At 36.1% G+C, this 25701-nt stretch overlaps 1 protein-coding gene across 5 annotated transcripts; it reads right to left on the bottom strand.

The window, feature by feature from the left end:
- PRP4K (pre-mRNA processing factor kinase PRP4K) lies at positions 1–25620 on the bottom strand. Of its 5 annotated transcripts, XM_062570015.1 has the most exons (20): positions 24485–24577; positions 20609–21799; positions 17502–17675; positions 17112–17267; positions 16359–16440; positions 15937–16147; positions 13536–13609; positions 11979–12069; positions 11371–11518; positions 9987–10124; positions 8770–8923; positions 6023–6137; positions 5372–5523; positions 4821–4907; positions 3838–4115; positions 3367–3501; positions 2812–2857; positions 2209–2294; positions 1344–1389; positions 1–182 (listed from the first exon to the last, which is right to left on the bottom strand). In XM_062570015.1, exons 1-15 carry the CDS (start codon positions 24526–24528, stop codon positions 3912–3914), a joined length of 3021 nt encoding a protein of 1006 aa, XP_062425999.1. In that variant the 5' UTR covers positions 24529–24577; the 3' UTR covers positions 1–182; positions 1344–1389; positions 2209–2294; positions 2812–2857; positions 3367–3501; positions 3838–3911. The 5 variants fall into 5 exon arrangements, with proteins under 5 accessions (XP_062425999.1, XP_062426002.1, XP_062425997.1 ...); XM_062570018.1 differs by lacking the exon at positions 24485–24577 and adding an exon at positions 25450–25620 and having other exon boundaries at positions 3367–4115; XM_062570013.1 differs by having other exon boundaries at positions 3367–4115.
- Between the last annotated feature and the right edge of the window lie 81 nt (positions 25621–25701).

The following is a 25701-nucleotide window of genomic DNA, read 5'->3' on the forward strand; positions in this document are numbered from 1 at the left end:
TAAGTTTTAAGCTTCTTTTATTAACTTCAAGCAATTGCCAATTCTCAACATTTTCTACACTGAGTTACAATTTGATGCATACTGTAGAAGATTGCTTTCTCCAGTGGTCTCACAAACTGGCTTGCCTTCTGTGTGTGGATCAGTATGTGTAAAGGTTCTTCAGAGGTATAATGCCACTTACCCTATGTATGGAGATAAAGTATTATTAAAAAAGTTTTAAAAGAATCATGATACTGTATTATCAAATGCTCTTAAACAGTTTTAATTTTTAAAGTAGCATACACTGTGGTTTTATATATACATACATACATACAAAGAGATAGAGAGAGAGATTCTAACTGACTATGTACTTGACTCAGCACTAAAAAAGGCAGGGCATTTCATTTCTGTCCTCAGGAATTTGAGTTAAAAAACTGCAAATGGCATGCGTAGCATGGTTTTTCTGGATGCTTGGCAAACCACACGTTAAACATGTGAAGCTCCTTTCACCATTAGAGAGAAGGGAACAGAAGTTGGCACAGTAGATGTACCCAAACATTCTATATGCAGGACCAAAAGATACAAATTATATTCTTATGCATAGCAGGAACAGATAAATTATCCTTCCTAGATTAGCTGAAGAATAGTTCAATAAGAAAATCCTGCTGCACAGCTGTTCTACTTGTACTGAGCTGCAAGCACTGGAATTCAGCTAACTGCAGTGACACTAATAACTTCTCTGCTATCCTCAGAAACCAAAGGCTACAAGGGACAGGTATTGCCTAACACTGGAGAAGTTCCTTGACAGTGTCAAGTTTTCTATTCCACAGGCTTTTGAAGCCAGAATTAAGAGAGTTTCCATTGCTGCCAACAGAAAAAAGCTGAAGATGGAACAGGGCAGAGGACTGAAATCCACTTGCTTTTTTGAACAGTCCCCTGTCAGCCAGTCTCTGGTTTATCAACAATGAAGTTTGACAGAATTAAAATAAATAAGGAACCTGCTGAAGTTCAAGGAAAAAATAAAATGCATCATCTGCTTATATATTTACTAGTTAGAACAGATGTATTTTAACCAAACATAACAGGCTCTTTTCCTAAAAGACAGGTTTTGCACTGGTCATTTTACCATTTTAAGAAAAATCACATTAAATAATAATGTTTATTTACCTACATTTAATCACAATAAAAAAATTTCATTCAGAAAACAAACACATCTGTGTAACAAATACTAATACAATAAGTATATTCTAAGTAGTAAGAATACAGCAGCAGTGTTAATCAAATCTAAATTGGAATGCTGGAAACCAAAAGATTAGACAGAATTACATGAAGAATATTTTTCATATCTTTTATAGGACAGAAACCTTTGTTCATGTCTTCTGGTAGTCATCATCTTCTTTTGAGCTGCACCTACAACACAAAGAACAAGTAAACGAGCAACTTTATGCTTCTTCAGATTAGCTTAAGACAGTTCTGTAGGTATTAAGGTGCATTGTTTCTATTGCATTGTTTCTGTATCACCAACTCATTTCATTGTTTTATATTCCTATGTTAAGAATAAAATACAAAGCAACAGAAAGAATAGGCTCTTACTACATCTGTGTAAAATTGCCATCAGAAGTGCTGCCTATGTTGTGCAAGGGCAAGTTAACTTTCTACATTTAACGAGCAAGCAATTAATATTTCATTAAATGTGAAAGCTGCATTTTCTATTTCCTGTATGAACAAGTACCTTAGTATGTGGAAGTAAGAACAAATTACTTTTTAATAAAAATATTAGAATATAAATTGAGAAGAGACAGGTTGAAGGTTCCAAATAGCATACAAAACCACCCATCTCCTGGCTGTTTTTGTAGTTAGTTCATTACACCTCCTTGGTGGGGTATCTCCCACCAGCAGAATGACTGCTTTGCCTCATTTTTCCATTCTTGAGTGCACTAAGAGTGCATGATTGTTGCCATTATGTACCTAGATGGATACAAAAACCCTCCTTAGTTTAAAGAAGTACTATAAAATATGTGAAACCAGTGGGTTTTGCACAACTTTTCAGAATAGATTAACGAAAATGAAAAGATGAACTTAATATTGCAGGAGAGAATTATTAAACAGCAGTATGGACCTGAAAATTTTGATTTTGGTTTCCTCATGTTGCATAACCAACTCACAAATGGTTCAAGCTGTTTTTAACTTGTTGCTAAATGTTTATCTACACATGCTGTCAGAAATAACCTTGTTAGGAAGGTGAAGTTGGTGTCTCAGCAAATCAGACCCATGGAGTAGGCGTTGAGTGGCCTGTGACTCGCTTTCCTTTTTCTCTTTCAGCACCATCAAAAGGAAAAGTGAGAAAAACAGCACAAACATTAGTTAAATCCTGAATTTAATCCCATGTCCTACAGGAATAATTTCATTACAATGAAAGCAGACAGACAGTATCTGTAGGGTTTTTGTTTTCTTTAAGCAGTGATAATTATATATCTAATTAACATAGCCTATAGTACTTCCAAAGATCCTAATTTTTAATAAACCCTTCAATTAAATTGATTAATAGAAAATGCAGGGGTGGTTCTTATAAATTACCTGATTTACCATCACTGAAGACAGATTCTTTTAAAAATGGCTACAAATGCCTTGTTCACAAAAGACTTTATTATCTAATGATGCATACTGAAAACATACAGAAATCTGCATGGTCCACTTTACATGCAGCAGAACAATCTTCACTTTACAATAAGTAAGTGTCAACTGTTTTATGCAAGAGACAACACTTTAAAGTCACATTTCTTAAAGAAAAGCTTCATTTACAAAAGAAATAAAAGGTAAAGAAGCAATTACCGCTTTTAAAAAGCAGCTGCTTTGTTCAAGAGTGGAAGGTTTATGCCTGTATTGAAAGACAACATGATCACAAATAATGAAAACAATGAACAAATGAAACACTTTTAGCATAAAGCAGTACACTTTCAAAATGACATACAAATAGTTAAAAATTTCATTATGTTGTCTATCTATTCTTTAGATATAAGTTCTTTTCAATGAGATCCCAACATATGTAATTACTAAATGAAAACTCTTCTGTAAGTGTCATATGTCATAGCGAACTGTATTTAACAAAATGTATACAAAGTCTATAGCAAGTTGATTAAAAAAATTAAAGTAATAAGAAACAGTACACTGAAGGCGCTCTATCCATCAAGTGCGCGCTCTCAAAATTTTAAATGTGATGAACACAACAGAAGCTGTAACTATGCCACAGTTGTAATGCCAGAAAATAAAACAAGATCATTTATCAAACATGCAGGGAATTCTGCCACAATGCTATCGTCTCTCATTTGTCAGTTGTTCCAGTAAAATAACAGCTTAAACACCGGTGATGTTGATGGGTTAGCTTACCTTCAGTGTACTGAAAGTTGTACACAACCTGCTTTAAAAGAGGAGACCATCCCTGCGGGCAGGCTCAAGAAGGAACAGACCCCCTTCGGCACTGACTACACCAAGGGCATGCTGCTGTGGCCTGCACACACACACCTAGGAAAATGTGAATATAAACAGCATTTATGCTGGCCATTTTTTAAAGACAAAAATGAAGCCAAGTCTGCTAAAAACAAATCAACCACCCAGTATTACTGCTCTTTTATAACAGATGCTTTTTCTTTTTATAATATATATGAACTGCAACGATATACATTAGCATTGTACTTCTGTGCAGTCTTGGCAATTAAAACAGTTCTACAGTGAAAATTTTCACATAAGACACAAAACAGAATTACTCTAACATTTCTAAAAGAAATATCAGCCTTGATGTTAATTCAAATGTATCATTTCTTCCTCAACTTTGCAGGGGAAATATTTATGTTTATATACATTAATAATTGCTGTGAAATTTCTTCAGTCTTTGTATCTTAATTACTCAAACCCTTTGAACTTCTTCATCTGGTTTATATTTTTTCCTGGATGAAGGCATGCTGAAGAGCCTGGTTGATGCTAATCCGTTTAGCCGGGTCTAACATTAGAATCTGGTCCAACAAGTCCTTTAGCTGGTGTACTTTTTTACGCTGGTCTTCAGGGAGTCGTTGGCACCCAATCAAGTCTGCTAACAGGTCCTTGGTTGGATTAATGGTGCTCATAACAGTAACCTTCTCCTACGAATACAAAAACGGTAACCTTATTGTAAAACAGTAGTAGTGCACAACCCTCCTTGGTTTTACAGGGCTTGAGAAGCAACCTTTTTGCAGGGTTATATCTGATCAGTTCCCCAGCATGGTTCATCATAAGGCCTCATAAATCCTCACACAAGCAAAGGGAAAGCGTTGAAATAAGCAGTCAGGGGAAGGCCAGACTATTTTTCATCAACAGTAGGTGCAGTTAGCCTCAGTAAACCTCAGTTTAGGCAGTTAGCCTCAGTTAACCAAGAACATGATCAGAAGTCTGCACAAAAAGCATCCCACATCTGATCATTAATACTGGGATAATTGACAAGTTTCCATTATTAAAACTGCAAAGAAAATAATAAACAGCAACCTCCTACGACAAGCAGGTCATACTTCAGTCAGCCACTCTTCTCTAACAGGAGGACAGAATATTTTTTATTAGTAATTTCAAGATAGTTTATATGAAAACATCTATACATAAAAAGATGAAACTGCTTTCTCTTAAACACCAACGTATTTAAATTATAAAAAAATCTTTATTGCCAGATTATGATCATATACTCTATCTACACTGCCTCCATAAGAAATCAGAATGTCTTCCAAAGTCTTATTTTTAATTAAGGTATGTTGAAAACATCACTGTAGTAGAAAAACTTGGGAAGAAAGGAATAGCTTAGTTGGACATTAAGGACTTACCCTTTCTGTCACTTTATCTACTTCTATATACATAAAGTTGAGATTTTGATCAAAGTGCTGATCTTTGAACACACCTTTTCGAATCATCTAGAAAATAAGAGAGGCAAGAGTTTTAGGTAAGTTAAGTCTTACAAATTCCACAATTAACATCAACATCTACTAACTGATTGAAACATGAATAATTTAGTACTTCTAAAAAACATATCAAAAGGACAGTGAGAAATGACTAGAGATTGAATGAAAAAAAATACAGTTCAAACCAGCTGAAAAAGGACACAGTATCTTCCATTGACTTACGTATTTTTTTCAGGTCACTGCTTAGAAGGTTTCTGCTTTCACTTTATACTTAGTCTATGAAAAAGAAGCTGTACACTTTCACTTCATAAGATTTTAAATCAATATAAATTATACAGTCAGAGGGATGTCTGATATTTACTGGCTGTTAAGAGAAGATGTATACGATAAAAAACAGAATTAAAGGAGAAAAAAGAAAGTATGTTCAATTCAGTAGTTTCAGATATCAGTGAAAATTCTATACTTATTTTTCTTACCTTGTTTGGCATCTTTCCTTTGAGATCCATGGCTAGTTTCAGCATATGGTTATTGGTTTTGCCAGGAAAGAGTATTTTTCCTGTATAAAGTTCATATAATGTGCAGCCTACAGACCACATATCTATACCATAGTCATAGATTTTTCCTATAACTGAAACAGAGCAAATCAAGTTAATTCCATAAAGGCAGCCATAAAGATAAATTATCACAAAAGTAAAAAGATGAGAAAATTCTGATTTGGAAACTATGTTGGTGTTCCTACTCTTAGGAATAAGAAGGCACCATAAAAGAAAGAAGCAACCTTCCTTCTCACTTTTACAAAACACCTGTTTTTGAAAGGGAGGTTTTTACCTAACACCAAACAAATTAAGTTATTAAAACACAAAAAGTCAGAACAATACCTCAGAATTAAAATAAAACTATAATCAGAATGACTTATCCCTATCCTTACTGAGCTGACTACTAACACACATGAAGAGTCACACAAACATGCTTTCAAAGTTCAAACTTCTGACTATCATAAGTGTACGAAGTGATATTATTCTGGGACTGTACAGAGGATAAATCAACTCAAGGCAAATTCTCATTTGCCCACAGTGGTATATCCAGCTACTGCTTAGGATGAGCGCAGCCAATCCGAATTTACTTACTGATTTCAGGAGCTCGATAAAATCTACTGACAAGATACGGTGTGATATCATTATCTGCAACATGTGAAGCTGATCCAAAATCACAAAGCTTTAATATAGTTTTAGACTCATTCACCTGCAAGTTAAAAATAAATATACATTAGCACTGTTTGTAGATATGATTGCCAATAGCACTGTGCAATTATCAATGCATTTGTGTCAGAGAGAAGGAAAACATCCAGTCTTTAAATTTCAAATTCTTCTCATGTCTCAATCCTTCCTCTATATCCTAAAGAAACAGTAAAGCCTTCTTAAAATGAAGTGACAGTTAATATTTACAGATCATGTGAAATACCGAAAAGGTGACTTTTATGTACTTTTCCCTTATCTATTTCACTCTTTTTCATTTCTGTTATTTCATTAGTCCTACATGTCTCATGTGTATTGTAAAGCAGGAGGAAAAAGATAACTTTGAATGTTATTTAACTGCTTCTGTCAAGATAATCAGAAGTTAAACAAAAATCATGCCCCCAAAATTGCATTTTTTATTTTAACATTTCTCTGATGCACACAGTGACACCTGCTGAGAAAGCTGGAAATGTACTTCCATAGCTTTTGACATATGCACCCGGTAACTAAGTGAACATAGTTTATATTAAAAAGTTCCCATTTCTTTCAAAAGGAATATTAACATGCCAGTAAAGTCCTATATACATACTTCAAAGTACTTTTAAACAGAGGTATATGACACACACACACACACACGGGCAGTACTCAGCTAACTCTTCATGGCATTAGGGCACTGATTTTGCTTTACTTCATCTGGCTTGGTACGAAGTTAATTGAAGAAGTAATCCCTTATGCACCCCCTAAATATTACCTGTGTCTCTGGAGAATTAAAGTTAACAACTTCCAATAAGCAGACAATACACTACTTAAAGATTAGTCCAGGATGTGATTGAAGGCATATCAAACATCACTTGGGAAATAAGTGAGTCACCTTTGCAGCGTAATTGAGACCATTGAGACATAGGAGACCATCCTATGTTAAAGACAATCAGAAGCTACCTTCAAAGCTAAACATGCCTTATTGCAGCACAAATAACCTGACACTTAAAATAACAATACCAATTCATTTATTAATATCCTGTAGTAGTAAAAAAAAGCTATGATCACAATTAGTTATTAACCTGTCTGTATTTTGTCATTCAAATCATCTTCCAGTGACAAATCTTGCAAGAAAAACAGTGCTGTAACAATGTTACCTTATCATTAGAAACATGTATCTAACATGCACAGGAAATAAATCACAGAAAAACACATCTGGCAAAGCCTCTACTCATTAAAGACCAAATTATCTGACTTCTGGATTACATTTTAAAAAATATTTGTATATATTCATTTCTATGGGTGGCTCCATATTAAGGATTTAATTATAAACAATATATAGGTCAATTATTTAGGTTATCTAAAAATAGTATTATTGTATTCAGCTTCATAAACTGGTTATTTTTCTAATATGAAGCAACACAGTTTAAGAATCTACATGAATACTAGCATGTTGGGTGTCAAGGCACTTCAAAGTTTAGTCTTGAGAAGGAAGCGTAAGAAATAGGAACTTCTCTCCTCCCCAGATTCTTATTTTTTAATACCATAAAAAGCAACATTGGTAATTTGCTAATATCAATTACAGAAATGCAATAAAGTGAAAGATATGTAAGACTTCAGAACAAAATTCAAAAATTTGCAAGACATGGAGAGAACCCTGAATAAATACAGTATTTCATAGCAGGAAGCATCTAATATTTTTATCTCAAATTGTCAAAGCCCAAGATGTACAAAGATAGGTAAAATTGTTTTCAGTAATACTGGTTACATGAAAAGACTTTCTGTTATTAGAACTACCCTTTCATATTCCTGCTTAATCATTCAACATCTACTTGGTAAAGACTAGTCCTGTGTATTTGTTACTGAATCTGTTACAGACTATTTCAACCAGTGAAATGTATAGAAAAGCCTTCTGGAAAAGCCTACAATGACTCAGTGGCAGGAAAAGAGACCACAAATGATTTCTAATTCTCCAGAAAATACGGAAGAATATCCTTGCTGGACCTTCATTCTAGGTACTGAAATTGTAACTATTAGAGCTCCAGTACCCAGAATGCCTCATAAAACAGCATATTATTCACATATCTCAAGTTTAGATAGTAAACTTTAGGGCTACAGTGTCAAGAAGTGAACATTTTGAGTAAAATAAAAATCTGAATGCATCACATGGATGACCACGAGAAAAAAAAAAATCCAAAGTCAACTCATGTTTGATTTTAACTGTTAAGCACTTTTTCCATTGTCTCATCCAAATAAACAAAATCTCCATCCAAATTCAATCAGCTTAATTAAATATTGCAGAAAGTAAGAGCATTTTTCAACTGTTAAAGGAAAAATGCTGAGACTACAGCAGATCTGCTTTATAAAAAGATGTAGAAGTATAAGTGGATGTAGGTTAGTTTGAGAAAGACTGTAGTAGGTGAAAGATTTTATTTGTAAGCTTAGTTGCAATTTAAATATTTGATTGTATTATATTTCTTGTTTATTATCTATAACATGATGGCATTTCAAATTTTAATTTCAAAACATGAAATTAAAAGTTTTCAGGAATAAATTTCTGACTTCATCTAAATTCACAGAATTCAGAGAAACAGTATTAATTTCAAATACTTTTTACACTACAGACTGTGCAAAGTAAGTTTATATTATGTATTACTTACCAAAATATTATCTGGTTTAATGTCTGCATGCAGGATATTGCATCTTTTAAGAAGTTTTAATGCCAAGAACAACTGCTGGCTGTAGGAACGCACAGCTTTAATATGGAGACCAACATCTTTCCCATACTTTTTCAACACTTCTCGTAAATTCATACTATTAAGAGGGAACAGAAGACAGCTTAACAAAGAAAAGTGTTTTAGCCCTCTCAATTTTAAGATAAATATGAAGAAACTAGTTAGCTTTAGACATTTGGTGAAAAGCAGTATTCAACTTAAAATACATTCTTCTTAAGGTTTAGCAATGAAGCAGAACTACTGGTCAATCAGATCTGCTATATACTGTATAGTAGTGACTAGACTGACTTACAGTTCAGAACATGTTTTTAAATCAAAATTAATTTATAGGATTACTTTGCACAGGAACTGTATTTTCTTAACAACTATACTGTCTTTGTACCTTTTTTTCTTAAAAAAAAGAAGGTTGAGGAGATGTTAATCAAAATATAATGGCTATTTTGAAAACTTGCACTGTTTCAGAAAAAAACACACGCAAAAAGCCCCCTAAAACTTCACCTCGAAAGCTCATGGGAAATATTAAAATATGACACACAAGAAAACTTAGGGTATGAACAACAGTATGTCTCCATCTAAGTAAAAATGGAAACTAAGGCACTGAATATATCCAGATCTATCATAAAACACACTGTCTGCAATTAACTATCAAAAGAACCTGACTACTTAAAGCAAAAGTGACTATACAAAGTACTTGAACAATTTTCTTCCTTAAAGCACTGTTATATATGTAATCTTAACATATAGCATTTGTTGAACCACTCTGGGAATGCAATCTGAATCCAAACCCATAAAATAAAGAATTATGAAAGCTAAGAACAATATGGTGACAAAAAAAATTAAGACTACCAGCAGTAAGGTGAACCATCTTTAATAATATATTGTTTTGTTTCAAATATGGACTAGGCAGCTGGTTCGTAATAATGCTTCAAATCTGAAGTAGTTCAGCCACTGTGGGCTTGTGCTTTTTATTTTGAATAAAATTCCTTGCATTCTTGAATCTTGGCAATGGATCAAGATAGATATTAAAATGAAAACAACAGTCAAGAGCAGAATGTTCAAGATCACTTAACTGAACTTTTTTTTTTTTCTTTTTTCTTTTCTTTTTTTTTGAGAGAGTCAGTCCCATACATTTGTCATCTTACCTGAGTGGCTCAAATACAAGACAGAGATGCTGTTTGTGGTAGAAATGCCTGAATAATCGTAGACAATGAAACTTGTCATCAGGATCTGCATCATTGAGCTTCTTCAAAAATTCCAGTTCTTTTAAGCCAGTTTTTTGCCTGAAAACAAAGCAAAACCATTAAAAAAACAAAATGTTTAAAATTCTAGTACTTTCTTTTAACCTAGACATTCACCTGGCTGAGTATAATTATCAGGAAACAAGAAGTGTTTTGTGCTTCCTTAACGTAGCACCAGTTAAAAAAAGTAATTTGTGGTTTACTGGCAGTGTCTATTCAGTGGGTAAACTTATTCCATTCTTTGAGCACTATCTATGACTTTGTAACCTACTTGCACTTTCCTCCTCCCTCATGATTGCATTTAAAGCTGAAATTGGATTTTCTCCTGTAATACAGTACAGATGAGTTTTATGGAACACTTATTTCATAAGTTTACTCTTTTTTTTTTCTTTTAAGTATTTAACCATGTATATTATTAAATAAATTTTAAGCCAAATTGAGTACAAAGTGAAAGTACACACCCAAGCTGAATTATCTACACAGAATACCAAATTGAAATAATTTATTGCTCATTTATCATTTCTAAGTACTTATTCGTATAAACTAAAGTAACCCAGTTAAAAATTTAACAATGCCAGTTTTAAAACTTCCAAAGTAAAATGCATAGGAAAGACTTTCTTATAAGTTGTCTTTAATGGCAGAGGACATAACAGGTGATATCAGCAACACTGCAGCAGATACTGAAAACATATATTACAGATGAGTCCTCACACAGATGATGTAGTCTAATGTAACATCGCACTAATTAATGTTCACTTAATCTCAAAGACCTTCAACGCCTCTATAGCCACAGTCCCATTCCTTTCCTCTATGCACAGGCATGTGCATATGCACATACATGCGCAAGCACACAAAATATATTAAAAACAAGCTGCAGGTATTTCATTAGGATCCAATCTACAGCCTGTTAAATGGATTTGGTCTATCAAAACAAAATTATATACAGTCCAGAGCTAGCACTCTTCTGTTCTCCCATCTCAAAAGTTTTACACTTGGGCAGGCCATACAATCAACTATAAACTTGTTCTTTGCCACCACTGTTCCTGGTAGTTTTCCAAATGAGAAAGTGCCTGACAAAAACACAAGTACCCTTCTCCTGTGATAGCTGTAAAGTGTGGATACAAAGTCCTCAAATGCTTCCAATTATATGGCTCATATTAGCAGAAAAGCAGGAATCACAGCTGTAATCTGTTATTTTGCTTGAAACAAAGGGAGATTCAAATCACATAATGAAAAACTTCCAACTGTTACATTTGCTTTATTATTATTATGCAAAAACATTACTTACATAAGTTCGTTGTTCCTGATGATTTTAACAGCTACTTCTTGATTTGCTCTTGCCATATCCCTGGCTCGCACTACGTTACTAAAGACTCCCTGGCCCGTATAACCATAGACGTTGTACCGTTTATCTAGAACTTCGCCTATGTTAACACCTGAAGAATAAAAATCAAGCAATTTACAGTAAAAATTATGAGTGATATACATAAAGTATTTTATGAAAAAAAAAAATTCTGTATAGTTCAGAAATGGGAAAAGGATAGTCACTTAAAAACTTCATAGCATACATTTTATATTTACTTGTGTGAAAATTCTGTGGGACTGAAATTGTGATTCTGTAAGTCTGGAGTCTTTTCATAACTGAGGTTAAAAGCTGCATCCCTATTTCATCCATTACAACAGTATTTCTTCTGACTTTTACTACTGCAAATGATTTTAACATTGAGCTATGAAGTGAAATATGCTCACTTTAGTATCTGCCCAAATATGTCAAACTAAGTGAGGGTCCTGCAGTGCGGTTACTTTAGAATAACATTTCACTGTTTTCAAATGAGCATGTTTTCTCTTTAGCATTCTCTTTTCCAATTTAAGTACAAATCGACACATAAAACTTACGATAATAGCCTTCTGCATCAGTCCAGTTATCCCTGAGATTGGGGTTTTCCTTAAAATCTTTTCCAAACCCAGCAGCCCTTAAACGAGCACTCTGAAATGAAAAGGACAAAAACAAAAGCTTTAATTTTGTGATCTAAATATGTGCTTTTTGCTTTGATGTTTACTTAAGAAACCCAAAAGCCCACATGATTAGGCACTTTTTTGCACTGAAATACTGTTCCTCTCCACAGTACAAACACACTTATCTTTTAGGAGATAAAGTACTGGGAAAAAAAAAAAAAAAAAGACTATTTAAACACAAATATTTGCAGACTGTTGCAGAGGAAGAGAGTAGGAACAATCAATAAAACTATTACTAAATATTAGAAGCAGGCAGAGTTTCAGTTATTACCCACAAAGAATATGAACAAGTTAAATTAGAATGCACACTCTGTAGGTTTTTACCTATAGTACATTTGTAGAAACAAAATCTAGCAATTTGAGAGGTAAATTTAGTGGCCTAAGGCTTGAATTTTTGTCCATTCTGTGCCACTTGAATTTTTGTCCATTCTGTGTCACTTCAAAAAGTCATACTACTATGTTTATGATCATAAAATTATTACAATTGTTGCCGATATCCTTTAACAGATTTGGTAAAATATTATTCAAATTCAAATCTATGTAGTTCAGAGTATCTTCAGTTGGACACTAGTTCCTAGAAGGGAGAACTGCTTACTCACAATCCACTCAAGTCCCTACCTTTAATTTCAAATTTTTAAGAACACAAATTAAAAAAAAAATCCAAGATTAAATATTAATTTATTTTCCAGGTCAAAGGATTTATTTTTTCTTCCTTTTTATGGTGTTAAGAGTACACTGCAGCAGCCTTTTGTCACCAATACTTCCACCATAACTAATGAATTCTGTTTACCATATAACAAAATTAACTGGAGAATTTCTGAGTTAAGAAAATTCTGGTCCTGATGTATCTCTCATTGGTTGGGTATCAACAATAACTAAGAAAGTGTACAAAGAATTGCATGCAAAGTCTCAAAACAATTAAGTGAATTACTGCGGTCTGCAGGCTAGGGCAGTGTATTTAGAGAAAAGCTGACGGAATAGTGCAGAAGTAAAAACAAGAAATGCATCTCATCATCTAGAAAGAAGCTACTAGCTTAGTCCTATACCACATCATCATTGAATTAAAACACATTACACACTTAATTAACCACGCATGACCCTTTGAAGAGGGTATATATTTAGAGAAGTACACAATATTAATGTAAAAGCTTAACATACAAAGAACTTTGTTACTGTTTCCCACCACACATCCTATTCAAACAGCAGGTGAAACCTCCAAGCATTCAGTCAGACAAAACTCCCACTGATTTCAGTAAGTTTTAATTGGGTGAAACATTAAGAACTACTTTGTCTGCCTCAGCTGATTTAAAAATTCAGACAGTATTGCCCACCTAGTTACACACTGATAATCCAAATTCCTACAAAACTCAAGTGACAATAACTCCTTAACAAAAAGGTAAGCAGAAATCCATATTTTCACCTCTAAGAATTACCTACATCAAAGTATGCAGCAAACATATCATCTGATTCTGTGAACATATCAGGAGCCAGCAACTTCTTCTGAGCTGAACCTTAAAAGAAAATTTAGATTATTCAACACAAAAACAAGGACAAACTGATAACAACTATCACACTAATGTAACTTGTGTCTTAATACCTTTACAATATAATCCAAGATCAATATGGTGGTAAAGAGGTGGCTCTAATATTGCTTTCGGAAAATGCCGTTTTACGTAATTAAAAATTCTACAAATAGAAAGCTCAGATCGGTCAATTTTTTCAGTGCACTCAAAATACTCATACTCCTTGAAAAAAAGATACACATAACAGATTTCAAATGATTCATACAGAAAGAAAAAAAAATCCTGTATTTTACGTGATTATTTCAGGTAGTGAACTTGTGTATTCAATATACAATTCTAGGGTTTTCTGCTAAACATTGTAAAGCCCAGAAGTCTTTTCTTTAGGCAGTGTTTTCTTCAAAATTTTTCCTGCCAAAAAGGAGCTTGTAGGTAGCTTATAGTCAAAGATGAAGCTAATTATTATTATGTTTAAAAGAGAAACATTTTTAATGCAGGCAAGATTATCCCTTTCTCACCTTTTAATCATCTTTAAAGTCCCAAAGACATTTTATTTGGTTGATAAGATAAAAACAAAGAAATATAAATTAAGTACATATGTTAGTGAAAGCAAGTAAACTTCAAACTATTTCATAACATATTTTGGTAGCATTCCATCACGACCATGATAAATCACAAAAATTCCCTTAATGGTATAAAGCAATGGAGAAAATAAATGGTTAACCCCAGAATACTCCAATTTTCACAATGCACATAGCCCACTGCTTTAATACAAAAAGATAACCAGATCAAAATCTTCTCAAAACATTGAAAACTGCCATCAATCATGCTGATATGATACCATGTTTCAAGATACAGACACTTTTGGCATCCTCTTAAGATTTTCTTTTTAGTTCAAGTAACTTAGAGTTTCACTAGGCTACAAGTACAACTTATCACTCTTTGCAAGGTCAATCTCCCTCTCTCTTTCTCTCAAAAAAAAAAAAAAAAAAAAACAAAAACAAAAACTTACCACTCTTTTCCACCTTCCCATCTTTTGCTATAGCCACCCCAACCCAGAATTCTACCAAAACAGGAAAAATCCACAATTTTATAAGCATAACTGACCTATTTTTTTTATATATATATATATTCTTTCATAGCTTAAGAAATGTCTTTGTAGTTAACAGTTATGTTTTCATACACTTCATTGGACAAATTTTGAAAGTAGTGTACACCTCTGACAAAAGAAATTATATATTATACAGAAAAAGACTTGGTCTTAGTGGTATGTAAATACAGAAAAAAATATATAAAGAAGTTCTTTTCATCTACAATGCAGGAGAACAATCTGTAAGCATACTGTTAAGTGAAGCAAAAGGACAGATTCCAGTGCAACAGAGCAGTCTCAAAGAGAAGTAGCATTACTTCAAAGGGAAGCATCCACCGCAACATACCACATTTAGCCCCCAAGGATACATCTAGAGCATGACATTAAATACAAGCTAACCCTCCAACTATTTACTGGGGAACAGGAAGGTTTCATAGCCCTAGTTGAACAGTATGCTGTTGCAATAAAACTGTAAAGAGTAACTGAAACAGTTAAAACTACCTCAACTATGTCTGCACATGGGCTAAATGCATACCTTTGACTGCTGGGAAGATGTAAAGTAGTAATCTTTTCTCTTTTAGATTACTGGAAGCAGTTACCGGAAGTAGAAGCTTTCAATACTACAAGATGCAGCAAAAGGAGCACAGATAATCTCCTAGTGCACCAGGCACAATGCAGGTTTTATGTGACAACATATTTCAACATTGTTGTCCAATAACTTATGCTTGGGGAGGAAGATGAAGAAACTTCCCTCACCAACAATTACTCTGATTAGCATGACTCTCAAAAGCTCTAAGTCCATTTTGACAATCTAAATGACTATAGAACCATGTACATTCTTCACAAACAGTGGCTTTGATAAAGAAAAAAAGAAAAAATAGACTGAAAAGAAAAACTGTAAAGTTAAAAAGGATGTTTCTTAACTATAAAGACAGGCATCGATATCTGCTTCCCAAATGTATAGCATTAACTGCATCAAAATTTATTAGAAATACAGAAAACATGTTCTACTCATATCATGCTCCCTAGCAAAAGAGCTTTAATTTAAATGGTATGTTTTAAGTACTACAATAATTCAGGTAAATGCTCAAAATACGCCTGAAAAGTCATTGTACTTCCAAGTCTGGAAGTATATCAGGAAATTAAATAAAATGTCTATTTTACAACAATCTGCTTATGAGTTAAGCTTTCATAAATAACAATACAGAATGAAATTTCAGATTCTTACCGTTGTTCTGTTCAACTGTCATTAGGTTGTGCTTGGCTTTTACTGATGCCTCAAATGTGTCAACATTTTCCCGCTCATACTCTTTAACATCAGCAGCTACTCTTTCTAAGATGTCATCTGGTGAATTTGAGCGACTACGTGTACTACTTTGAGGACTGCTTGGTTCAGATGGTACAGACATATTACTGTCTTCTGCCTGGCCTTTGTATTTCTACAAAAAAAAAAATCATTAATCTCAGCATTATACTTTCAGTCTCAGAAGTAATGCTGCTGCAATGGTTAGACAAAACTAATATTTACAATAAATAAATGGGGGTGAGTGTCAATCAGTAATAGGCTAAGAGCCTTGCCCTACTAATGAAAGTAGGGCTCACAACTTCTTAAGAGTGTATATATACTGATTCTGTAAATTCACATGGTACCTGAACAATTGCTTGCCGCTGTAGCCTCCTTTGTCTTATTTCCGCTTCTTCATCCTCTTCTTCCAAATCAAAGTCTTCAAGACTACAAAGAGAGCATTAGTTTTTAAGTACCACTATAAACACATATGATTACATACTGAATTTTAACAAATGCTGTTCCAGGGTCTAGAACACACATAATTTAATACCAAACAGTAACTGCTCACTTAACTCAGAAAGCAAGAGTATATTAAATCCCAGTGGATATATTCGTATCTTCTCACTAAGAAAATGTATTGTTCTTTACCATCACTATTTCTCATAGTGAAAATGCGACTGTTGAAAAATGGATATTCCTGTGCAATTGGATTAAGTAGCGATTCAGCAAACATAAAAAACAATAAAAACCAACATACAGGTAGCAATTCACCTTTTCAGGTGTTACAGTTTTTCAAGAGGATACACTGAAGTATGCACAGACTAAACAGTTTTCACATGATATGGATCAAGCTGCATTTAGGAACCAAACCCCATACCATCCCCAAAATCTGTCTACTAGCCAAGAGGTCTTGATTGTTCTCACATACTCCAAAATTTTTCAGATTAAACACAGATCACACCAACAGCAGATGGACAATATCACCAGTACTGAAACATGCTACAGTTTTAAACCACAACTCCAAAAAGCTTTTACTATATGAAGATAAATTTTAGTTAATTATCAGTAGATCCATATTTTTAGATAATGAGCGGAAGCCAGAAGTTAATACTTACTTTTCATCTGATGAGGACTCCTGCTCAGCCTTCATACCTTCAGAAAGGCTACCTTTAAATTTGTCTTCTTTAACTTTGCTTCTACTCCTACGTCTATGGCCTCCCCGTGATCTGGATCTCCTTCGAAGACGAGATCTACTTCTTCTGACTCTATCTCTGATGAACAGAAGAGTATTTTAAGAGGAGGAAAATCTGTTCGTAAAACATACATACAGCTCAGCAACTCAAAGTACTAAAATAAATGAATTAATGCATGACAAAATTAATTTGATCTTGCTACGATATATATCCTGGACAAAAACTGAAATCCATGATCATTTTACGTATGAACTATCAATTTAAGTTTATCTGTATTTTATAAAACAAAAAAAATGCAATGTGAGTTTTTACCTCCTTCGAGGAGACCTACTCCGCCTTCTTGGAGATCGGCTCCGTCGGAGTGGTGAACGAGACCTCCTTCTAATGGGGGACCGAGACCTTCTTCTGGATGGGGACCATCTACTAGGTGGGCTGACATCTTTTGATCTTTCACGCCTAGATAAAATATCATCTCTTGTCCGCGTTCTTAAAATAAAGAAAGAGAACGGCAGTAAAGCAAGAGCAAGCTGAAAATAAAAATCACAATTCCCTCTAAAAGCTCACTTTAAAATCTTACTGCAAAAGAGGGTCCACCAGGTGGGCTTCTGAGGCAGGGATGAATAAGTATGTTGCAAAGCTGGTTGCCCTCCTTGTGTGCATCTCCCCACCCTGGGAAATATGTGCCCATACATAGGTCTAGTTCAGGACAACTCTGGAAACAGAGCTTGTTAATTACTATCATAATGCTAAGAGAGGTTTAAAACAAAGCTTGTGTTTATGTCTTGCATTAATAGTGGCCACTTTTCAAGTTTATCAGAAACAGTATTAATAGTAAATAAAATATGAAAAAATAATTTGTGAGAATCTTCTCCACAACTTTACAGCAGAGTTGAAATTTAAGATTCAACTATTCCACAACACTGACTGTAATGCCTATTTCAATTTGAAGACTAGAACTAGACAGTTTCAACATTTAAAACATTCTAATACAACAGCTGAAAATCACAATTCTTAATTAACATGAAAATTAGCCCTTATCAGATTAAAAAAATGGAGTTTGACACTGTGTAGATTCACAATTATGTAAGAAAAAACTCCTTAATGGGCTACTGGCTGCATCAAAAAGTGTAACTGTACTCCATGACAGAAGACTTCAATTCAACATTGTAAAGCGTAAAAGTTAAAAATATTTGACAACTATTCTAAAGAGTCTGCAACAGAAATTCTTGAAAAAAATCTTTCCACAACACTGTTCAAAATAAATGAGGAAAGTTGCTACTTTATCTTCTTTTTTAATTAAATTGGAACAAGTTATTTTAGGTGCTGTATCTCATCAACAAACAAAATCTGAAAGATTAATTCCATCCATTCTGTAACGATACTTTTTATGACTTTTAAATCAGCTCCAATTATCTCTGCTATGTATCATGAACATGTATATAGAACTGATGCATAATAGTAAACAATAGGAAGGAAGGAAAACTTATGTATAGGTAGAAGAAGTGCTAGTTTCTGTAGCTATTACTGTAGATGCAAATGTTGGAACAGACTGATCCAACTGATTTATATTATGTTCTTTTGAATAATACTAAAAAAAGACAAATCACAAGATAAACTGACAGTTCCATGCTTCTTGGTTAAGAAAGTGGTTGTACTGCCAAAAGCCAACCAAAATACCTTTAAAAAAAATCAGTTCAGAGATGACAAGCATGCCATAAGAAGTAGAGGCTGATTAGGCTGACATTCATAGCAATGTTTTATAAGAATTAGTTTCAGTTAAAGAATTTAGAAGTATTTAACATGATCAGAACCTGGGAAGTGTAAACAGGAAAAATTATTATTTGTGGTTAAAACTGTTCATTAAAGATCTTGAAATTCTCTGGTAGCCTGAAGTAGTTACAGGTGGTTAAGACTCCAACTAAGAAAAATCATTTCAATCTGTCCCACAAGGGACTCTTACTGTCTGGCTAACACTTCCAGCAGAAAGTATTGCTTAGCAGTCCCCCACTCACGTGCTGAGCGCTCACCACAGTACAATAGAACACCGCATTGCCAAAATTACTTCAGTAAGAATTCAACAGAAGAATTCTAAATACATGCACTACTCACTTGAAATGATGTTTAGATAAGTAATTCAAACTGGCTGCAATGCAAGCTGTCATGAGAAGTGAAAACTGAAAGATGCAAAATGCTAAGAACAAAGTCAAATATGTCATAAAAGAAACTTTTAATGGTGCGCTGTTACTTTCCTGAGTTACCAGGAAGCAGCTAGATAAACTGCTAGCATTTATAATACTTGATTAATCTAGTTATCACCATTGGGACCACCCTCCAAAGTATCGGTACTATTGCTAAAATGTAACACAGACAAAGCTGCCAATTATGCCTATAGAACCTACTCCATACCTAGAACAGGGTGCAGTGCAGGCAGAAAAACTTCCACATTTTTTAAGGCACTTATTTACCAAGTTAGCTCTTTATGGTTCTAGTGGAAATTTTCAAATTTGTACTTTTGTTCTTAAGTCCCCAAATACGCTAAGCTAAACCTTACCATAAAAAGTAATTACAATTACCAAGTTAAAATTATTATATTTAATGAATTAACTTCAAAAAAGTAATACACTTAATTGCTCTCTGGTTGGGAACTTACTACCCACATCTAAGCAGTTTCAGAGAAAGAGATGCTAGTATTTTCTGATGATTATATTACAATTTCTACATAACTGTTTTCACAGACAAAATTGCCTTTAGAAGTCCAAAGACTGAAAATACATTAAATAAAAGATTTCAGTCTCTCCCCTCTCATTCAGGTGTATGTAAAATATGGTAATTGTATACAACATTAACCCCACCACCAAGACAGACCTATAATAAAGCAGTAAAACAGTATTATCATACCTCTAGCAAATGAAAACAGAGACTTTTTTTTTAAGAAAAAATGACTGAAAAAGGCAGCTTGATATTAAAGATTTGAGTAATTTGCACACGCTGATTGTATATCATTTTGGGGTTTTAATTATCTACTGTTAGCCAACACTAACATACAAGAGTGCAAGGGACTCCAGCTTCACAAAAATTCCTGAAAACTACAGAACTATTAATTAAGAAATAGAGATCAAAATCTAAATCAAATAGCTTGAGATAAAAAGACCTGAACTACAAACCTTGTTTCCAGTAATGAGGTGAGCACCAAAAATAACCCAGTCCAACTTTAACAACCCAAGCTAAACCTGTATGTCTAACAGGTGGGTGAATGTTTCTGAAAACTGAATACATACGAAAGAAGTTCATAACAAAGAGCAATTGGACTGCCCATTTTAATAGCTACTTTCAGAATAAATCAAAGAGGTAAACACTAAACTACGAGATAGTTCATCCTATAATGAATTTTTTGATAGTTCTTGACATCTTTAAGTTACCTGGGTGAAGACAGACGCCTCCTTTCTGATTCTCTTCTTTTCCTTTCTGCAGATCTACTCCTTACTCTTCTGCCTGGAGACTGGGTTCGAGAAGGGGATTTACTCTGTTTAGATCTACGATCATTAAAGAGAGGGGATCTGCTTCTTCTTGACTTTTCACGTTGTTTTGGAGATAAACTTCTTCCTTTCGGGCTCCGGCCAGGTCTTCTGGGAGACCTGTTTTCTTTCCCTGAAGAAGCATCTTTAGAAGGGGATTTAATTGGCTTTTTTTCTTTGTCAGTCTCTATTCTCCTAGATTTTCTATCTTTGGACCGTGATCGTCTATCTTTGGACTTGCTTCTCAGTTCAATTGGAGACCTGGATCTTCTGCCACGATCTCGACTTTTGCTTTCATTTACAACTGGAGACTTTCTGCGATCCCTTGACTTACTTTTATCATCTGCCTTATTCCTATCCTCTGGGGGAGACTTAGACTTTCTATTTTTCTCCTGAGATCGTCTTTTAAGCATTGGAGATCTTGATTTCCTTGTCTGATCTTGAGACTTGCTTCTTTTGTACGGACTTTTGGATTTTCTCCTCTCTTTTGATTTGCTTCTTGTTGTTTTCTCTTTGATTCCATCAATTCCTGCCTTGCTTTTCTTTTTGTCAGATCTGTGTCTAGTCCTTTCTTTTGATTCACTCTTGCTTCCTTTCTTGGAGCTAGTTTTATTGTCCACAGGTTCTAATTTCCCCTTAGTGTTGGATTTAACCGTAGGTCTATTTCCATTTCGCACTTTTTCATTAATCTCCCCCTCTTCTTCAGAGCCTGACTCATAACCTTGCAATATTAATCCCATCCCAGACTGGACTTTTCCTTCCATTAATTCATTTTCAAGTTCAGCTTTCAATAATGCTCTTTGTTTCTCCAAGTCTTCCAGAGGAGCTAAAAAATCAATTTTAGTTCTTTTAGCTGGTCCATCTTCTTTGTCAGAGGTATCAACTACCTCTTTCCGTTTATGCTTCTTATGTTTGTGTCTGTGTTTATGTTTTTTGTCCTTATCTTCTTCTGAAGAATGTTTGTGTTTCTTGTGTTTACTTCGATGTTTGTGTTTCTTTTTTTTGTGTCGGCTGTGCTTGTTCTGAGGTTGGTCTCCCTCTGATATTTCCCCATTTTCTTCATTTACACTTTTCTCAGACATAGCCTCCTCAACCCTGCAAAAACAAAAAATACAGATCAGCACCATCAACTCACTGCAGTGCTTAAAAAAGGGGGGAGGGGAGGAGAGTGCTGCAAAAGGAAAAAGTGTACAAACGCACTAACAAGATAATACATATGTGAAATCAATTTTATACTTTAAGGTTCAACACTGATAATATCTCTTAACAGTACACAACAATGCTGCATACTTATGTATCCCGTTAGTGTATCGCCTTTCTTAGTTGCTGTTCTATTCCTATGCCTAACTTTTCAAAATATTTTCAAAATGCACAACACTCAGTTGTACTCTGAAGGGCAAAACAATTTTATCAGAGGATGATTCTGACCACCTAATTATTCTGACCATCTTGCACAATCCCATGCAAAGCAGACTAACTATTGTAACTTTTTTCTGCAAGTGTACATATCTGTTAGCAGAATTTTTTTTCATTTATGTGATACAGGAAACAGTATTAAAGAATAGGATAAATCAGGGAAGTCTGTAATTTCAGAGTCTCCTGATAATATATAATAATTGTCAGCTTCCCCCTCCCCCCAAAATCTTATACCTGTAAAACGGCATTCATGCAAAACATCAGAAAGTATAAAGAGGGTTATTAATCATCTAGATCCTTTCTATTAAAAAGAACTTCTTTCAATTTAGCTAGCCAGAGCAACAAGCAATTTAATTAGTACATTTAATGGCTTCAAAAATAATAAAACTCAGTCTTGACATGTTAGGCATTCTCCTATTTTATCTTCCTTAGAAGCTGAAACTGACTTACTAATAGATTTTTCAAGTTATTCAGCAAATGCATCCCATTGCCTTCAAAATATCAATTAAGGAACTGTCCATGACAGATGTCTGTCTTTTGAAATCTGCCTACTAATTCACATTATAGGTATCACAGTTAACATTTCTACAAACTTGTCTGATCTATACTGCAACTTCAGAATTTCCTAGTCAACATTTTAAAAACGTAAATAAAGCTCCTTCTGTACCCCAAGCCTCACTTACAGCAATTAAATTGCCTAAACATGAAAGTCAAGAGTGGTGGTGGGGAAGTACACAGAACTGTTGAGATTTCCTCCAAACTCTGCTAGTTTCTAAAGACAGAAGTCTCCAATGAATTACCAATCCAATAGTTTAAATATATCTGAAGCCTTCTAAGTCAGGTCTAAAGGATGGCAAGCTACACAAATTCTCTCTCTCTCTCATTAATAGAATCTGTAACAAGCACATGGTTACTGCTTCTTTCCTGTTTTGAGTTAACATAAAATCAGATACAGGAAAACAATCTACATATTTCTCTGGAACATATACTAGAATAATTTGTTAAAGTCATTGCCACTTTATTACTCCGAAATGAGAAAACATGCAAGAGGACAGCCAGACTGAGTGAAAAATACACAACATTCAGAAATGTAAGTGAGAATTTTTTTAAAGCCATCTCTCCAATTATTACTGGTTATTCAATCATATTCAATCAAAGCATATAGAAAGGCATTTTTCCTCAAGCATCCCTGATGTTGCATATCATTATGACAGCAGAATATCAAGGAGACAACAAGGAGAAAGGAAACTGCCATATGAGTTCTCCTACCTTTGGTACAAAAGGCACCAAAAGAAGGAAAAAGTATTAAATTTTTTTCACTTTGGATTTGCAATCCAGGGCAAATATTGCCAGTGATATAAATTGGTTAAAGGGCAAAGAAATGCTAAAACAGGAATTTTAGGGGGTCTTTTTAGAAAGCTGTACAAGTTCCCCATTAAGGCATTAATGGTACTTTACAACATTACAAAGATATTACAGGCAAACAAAATATGAGCTGCTCTGGACAAGTCTTCCTACTCTTAATACCAGAAAGTGATACTAAGAGCTAAATGGAAGTTATTCTGCAATTTAATTTACTTCAATGTTATGTAACAATCTCACTTTACACTCTCTAGAAGTAAGCTGGTAACAAATGCTGCAGATAATATGCATTACCATTGCATTATCTCAAGACACTGCTAATATGACTGCTAATTTTCTTTATATTTCTATCTGAAATAAAAAAGTTATAATTAACTTCTGTTAGTATTAATACTTCAGAGTTTCTTTGTGCACTGGAAACTCTCTCTGTTTATTTCATAAAATATCAGTAAACTTTTGCTTATTTAAATGCTGCACAGCTTTATTTGCAGGAATTTAAAGATTTCAGAAGCTTATGAGGCAGACATCTGCACATTTAGGAAGCTAGTGGTCTCATATAGAGAGGAATTGTGACAGGTTCCTGTTACCACCTCACTTTCCCTTATTTTTTTGAATTCAGAGACATGCAAAGAGATTCCATCCATTTTTTAAACTGTATTCAGGCTTTCTATTACCAGCTTTCACCTCATTACTCTTAGTTATATTTCTCTGCAGAAGACCAAGACCTCTTATTCTCGTGCTAACCTTTTACATGGTTTTACAGTTACACCAATTTTCCTCCTCTCCATTTTTTTTCTTTTTTTTTACTCCCACGATTAAGTGAAGAAAAATAATCCTCAAGTGACTACTTGTTAATGTAAGGGAGTAAAAAAATACAGAGTGCAGTTTATATGCCTACAAATATGTGTAGTGTGAAGAGGAGCAATAACACAGGTATCAGGTTGTCAACTCCTGGCAAAACTTTCACACAAAGCGTTCACGAGCTCCGGAGTTTCGACAAACCTAAATCCTAGGGTACTAAACACGATGCCTGGAAAAGACACCATCCGAGCCCCGTTTCGGCGGGGAGTCGGCAGCTCGGTGTTCACTTCGCCACGGGAGCCGGGAGTTGCCAGTCATTTTGAGGACAGGAAGGAGGGGCTGGCGACAACAAATCGCTTTTTGCTTCCACTAGCACAGGCACTTTTTATACCGCGAGAGAGCCCGGGACTCGGGGGAGGTGGGCTCGCCGCAGGGCGGGCAGCGGCGTCGCGGGCTACTGAGGCGGCGGCAGACGACGGAGAGTCCCCGAGGCACCGGCTGGCCCGGCTCCCCTCCCCGCGCCTCCGGGGAGGCCTCGTTCGGGCAAGGAGCCGCGGCCCGCAGCGGCACGGAGCCGGCTAACGACCTCAAGGATGCCCGAGCTCCGCGCCCCGCCCGGCCCGCGGCGGTAGCGGCCTCGCAACCACGCGGCGGACAAGAATTTCCCTCCCCGCAGCGAACGCGCTGCCCCAGGGGAGGGGCAGGACGCGCCGGGCAGCGCGGCGGAGCCCCCCCAGCGGCGGCGGCGCTGCGGCGGGCGGACGGAGCACGCGGGGCCGAGCACACCCGCCCGCAGGTCCCGGCGCCGCTTCCCCTCCCTTCCCCCCCCCCCCCCCCCCAACGGCCCAGCTCGCGCGCGCCCAACGAGCGCCCTCCCGCGCTCCCCTCCCCCCCGCCCGGCTGGCGGGAGGCGCCGCGCCCGGCCGGGCCGGGCCGCCTCGCTCCGCGCGGCCGCCGAACGGCTCCTAGCAACCGCTCCCGCACCCCGCTGCCCCGGAGCGGCCGCTTTCTCCCCTCCACATCCCGCCGCCCTCGCGATCTCCGCTCCGGCCGCTTCTCTTCCTCCGCCCGCTTCCCCTCCTTCCCCGCGCCCGCTCTTCTCCTCCGCCTCTGCCGCCTCGTCCCTGCGGCGCCATCGCGAGGAGCCTCCTAGCCGGGTCTCTTACTCAGGCGGTCGCAGCTCGGGCTCCGCCGCGGCGGCCATTTTGAACTTCCAAACTCCTTCGCTGCCGCTGGGGAGACGCGGGACCGCGGCGCACGCGCACTGAGGAGCCGGGCCGGGCCACGCCGGGCCAGGGGGGGAGGGTTGAGGCGGGGGCAGCTCAGCCGCCGGAAGTGAACCCCGCGTGCTGGGGCAGGGAGGGAGCCGGCGGCTCCGCCCCCTACCGGGGCGGGGCTGCGCGCGCCGGGGGGGCGGG

Source organism: Rhea pennata, chromosome 2, assembly GCF_028389875.1.
Source record: "Rhea pennata isolate bPtePen1 chromosome 2, bPtePen1.pri, whole genome shotgun sequence".
Classification (NCBI taxonomy): Eukaryota; Metazoa; Chordata; class Aves; order Rheiformes; family Rheidae; genus Rhea; species Rhea pennata.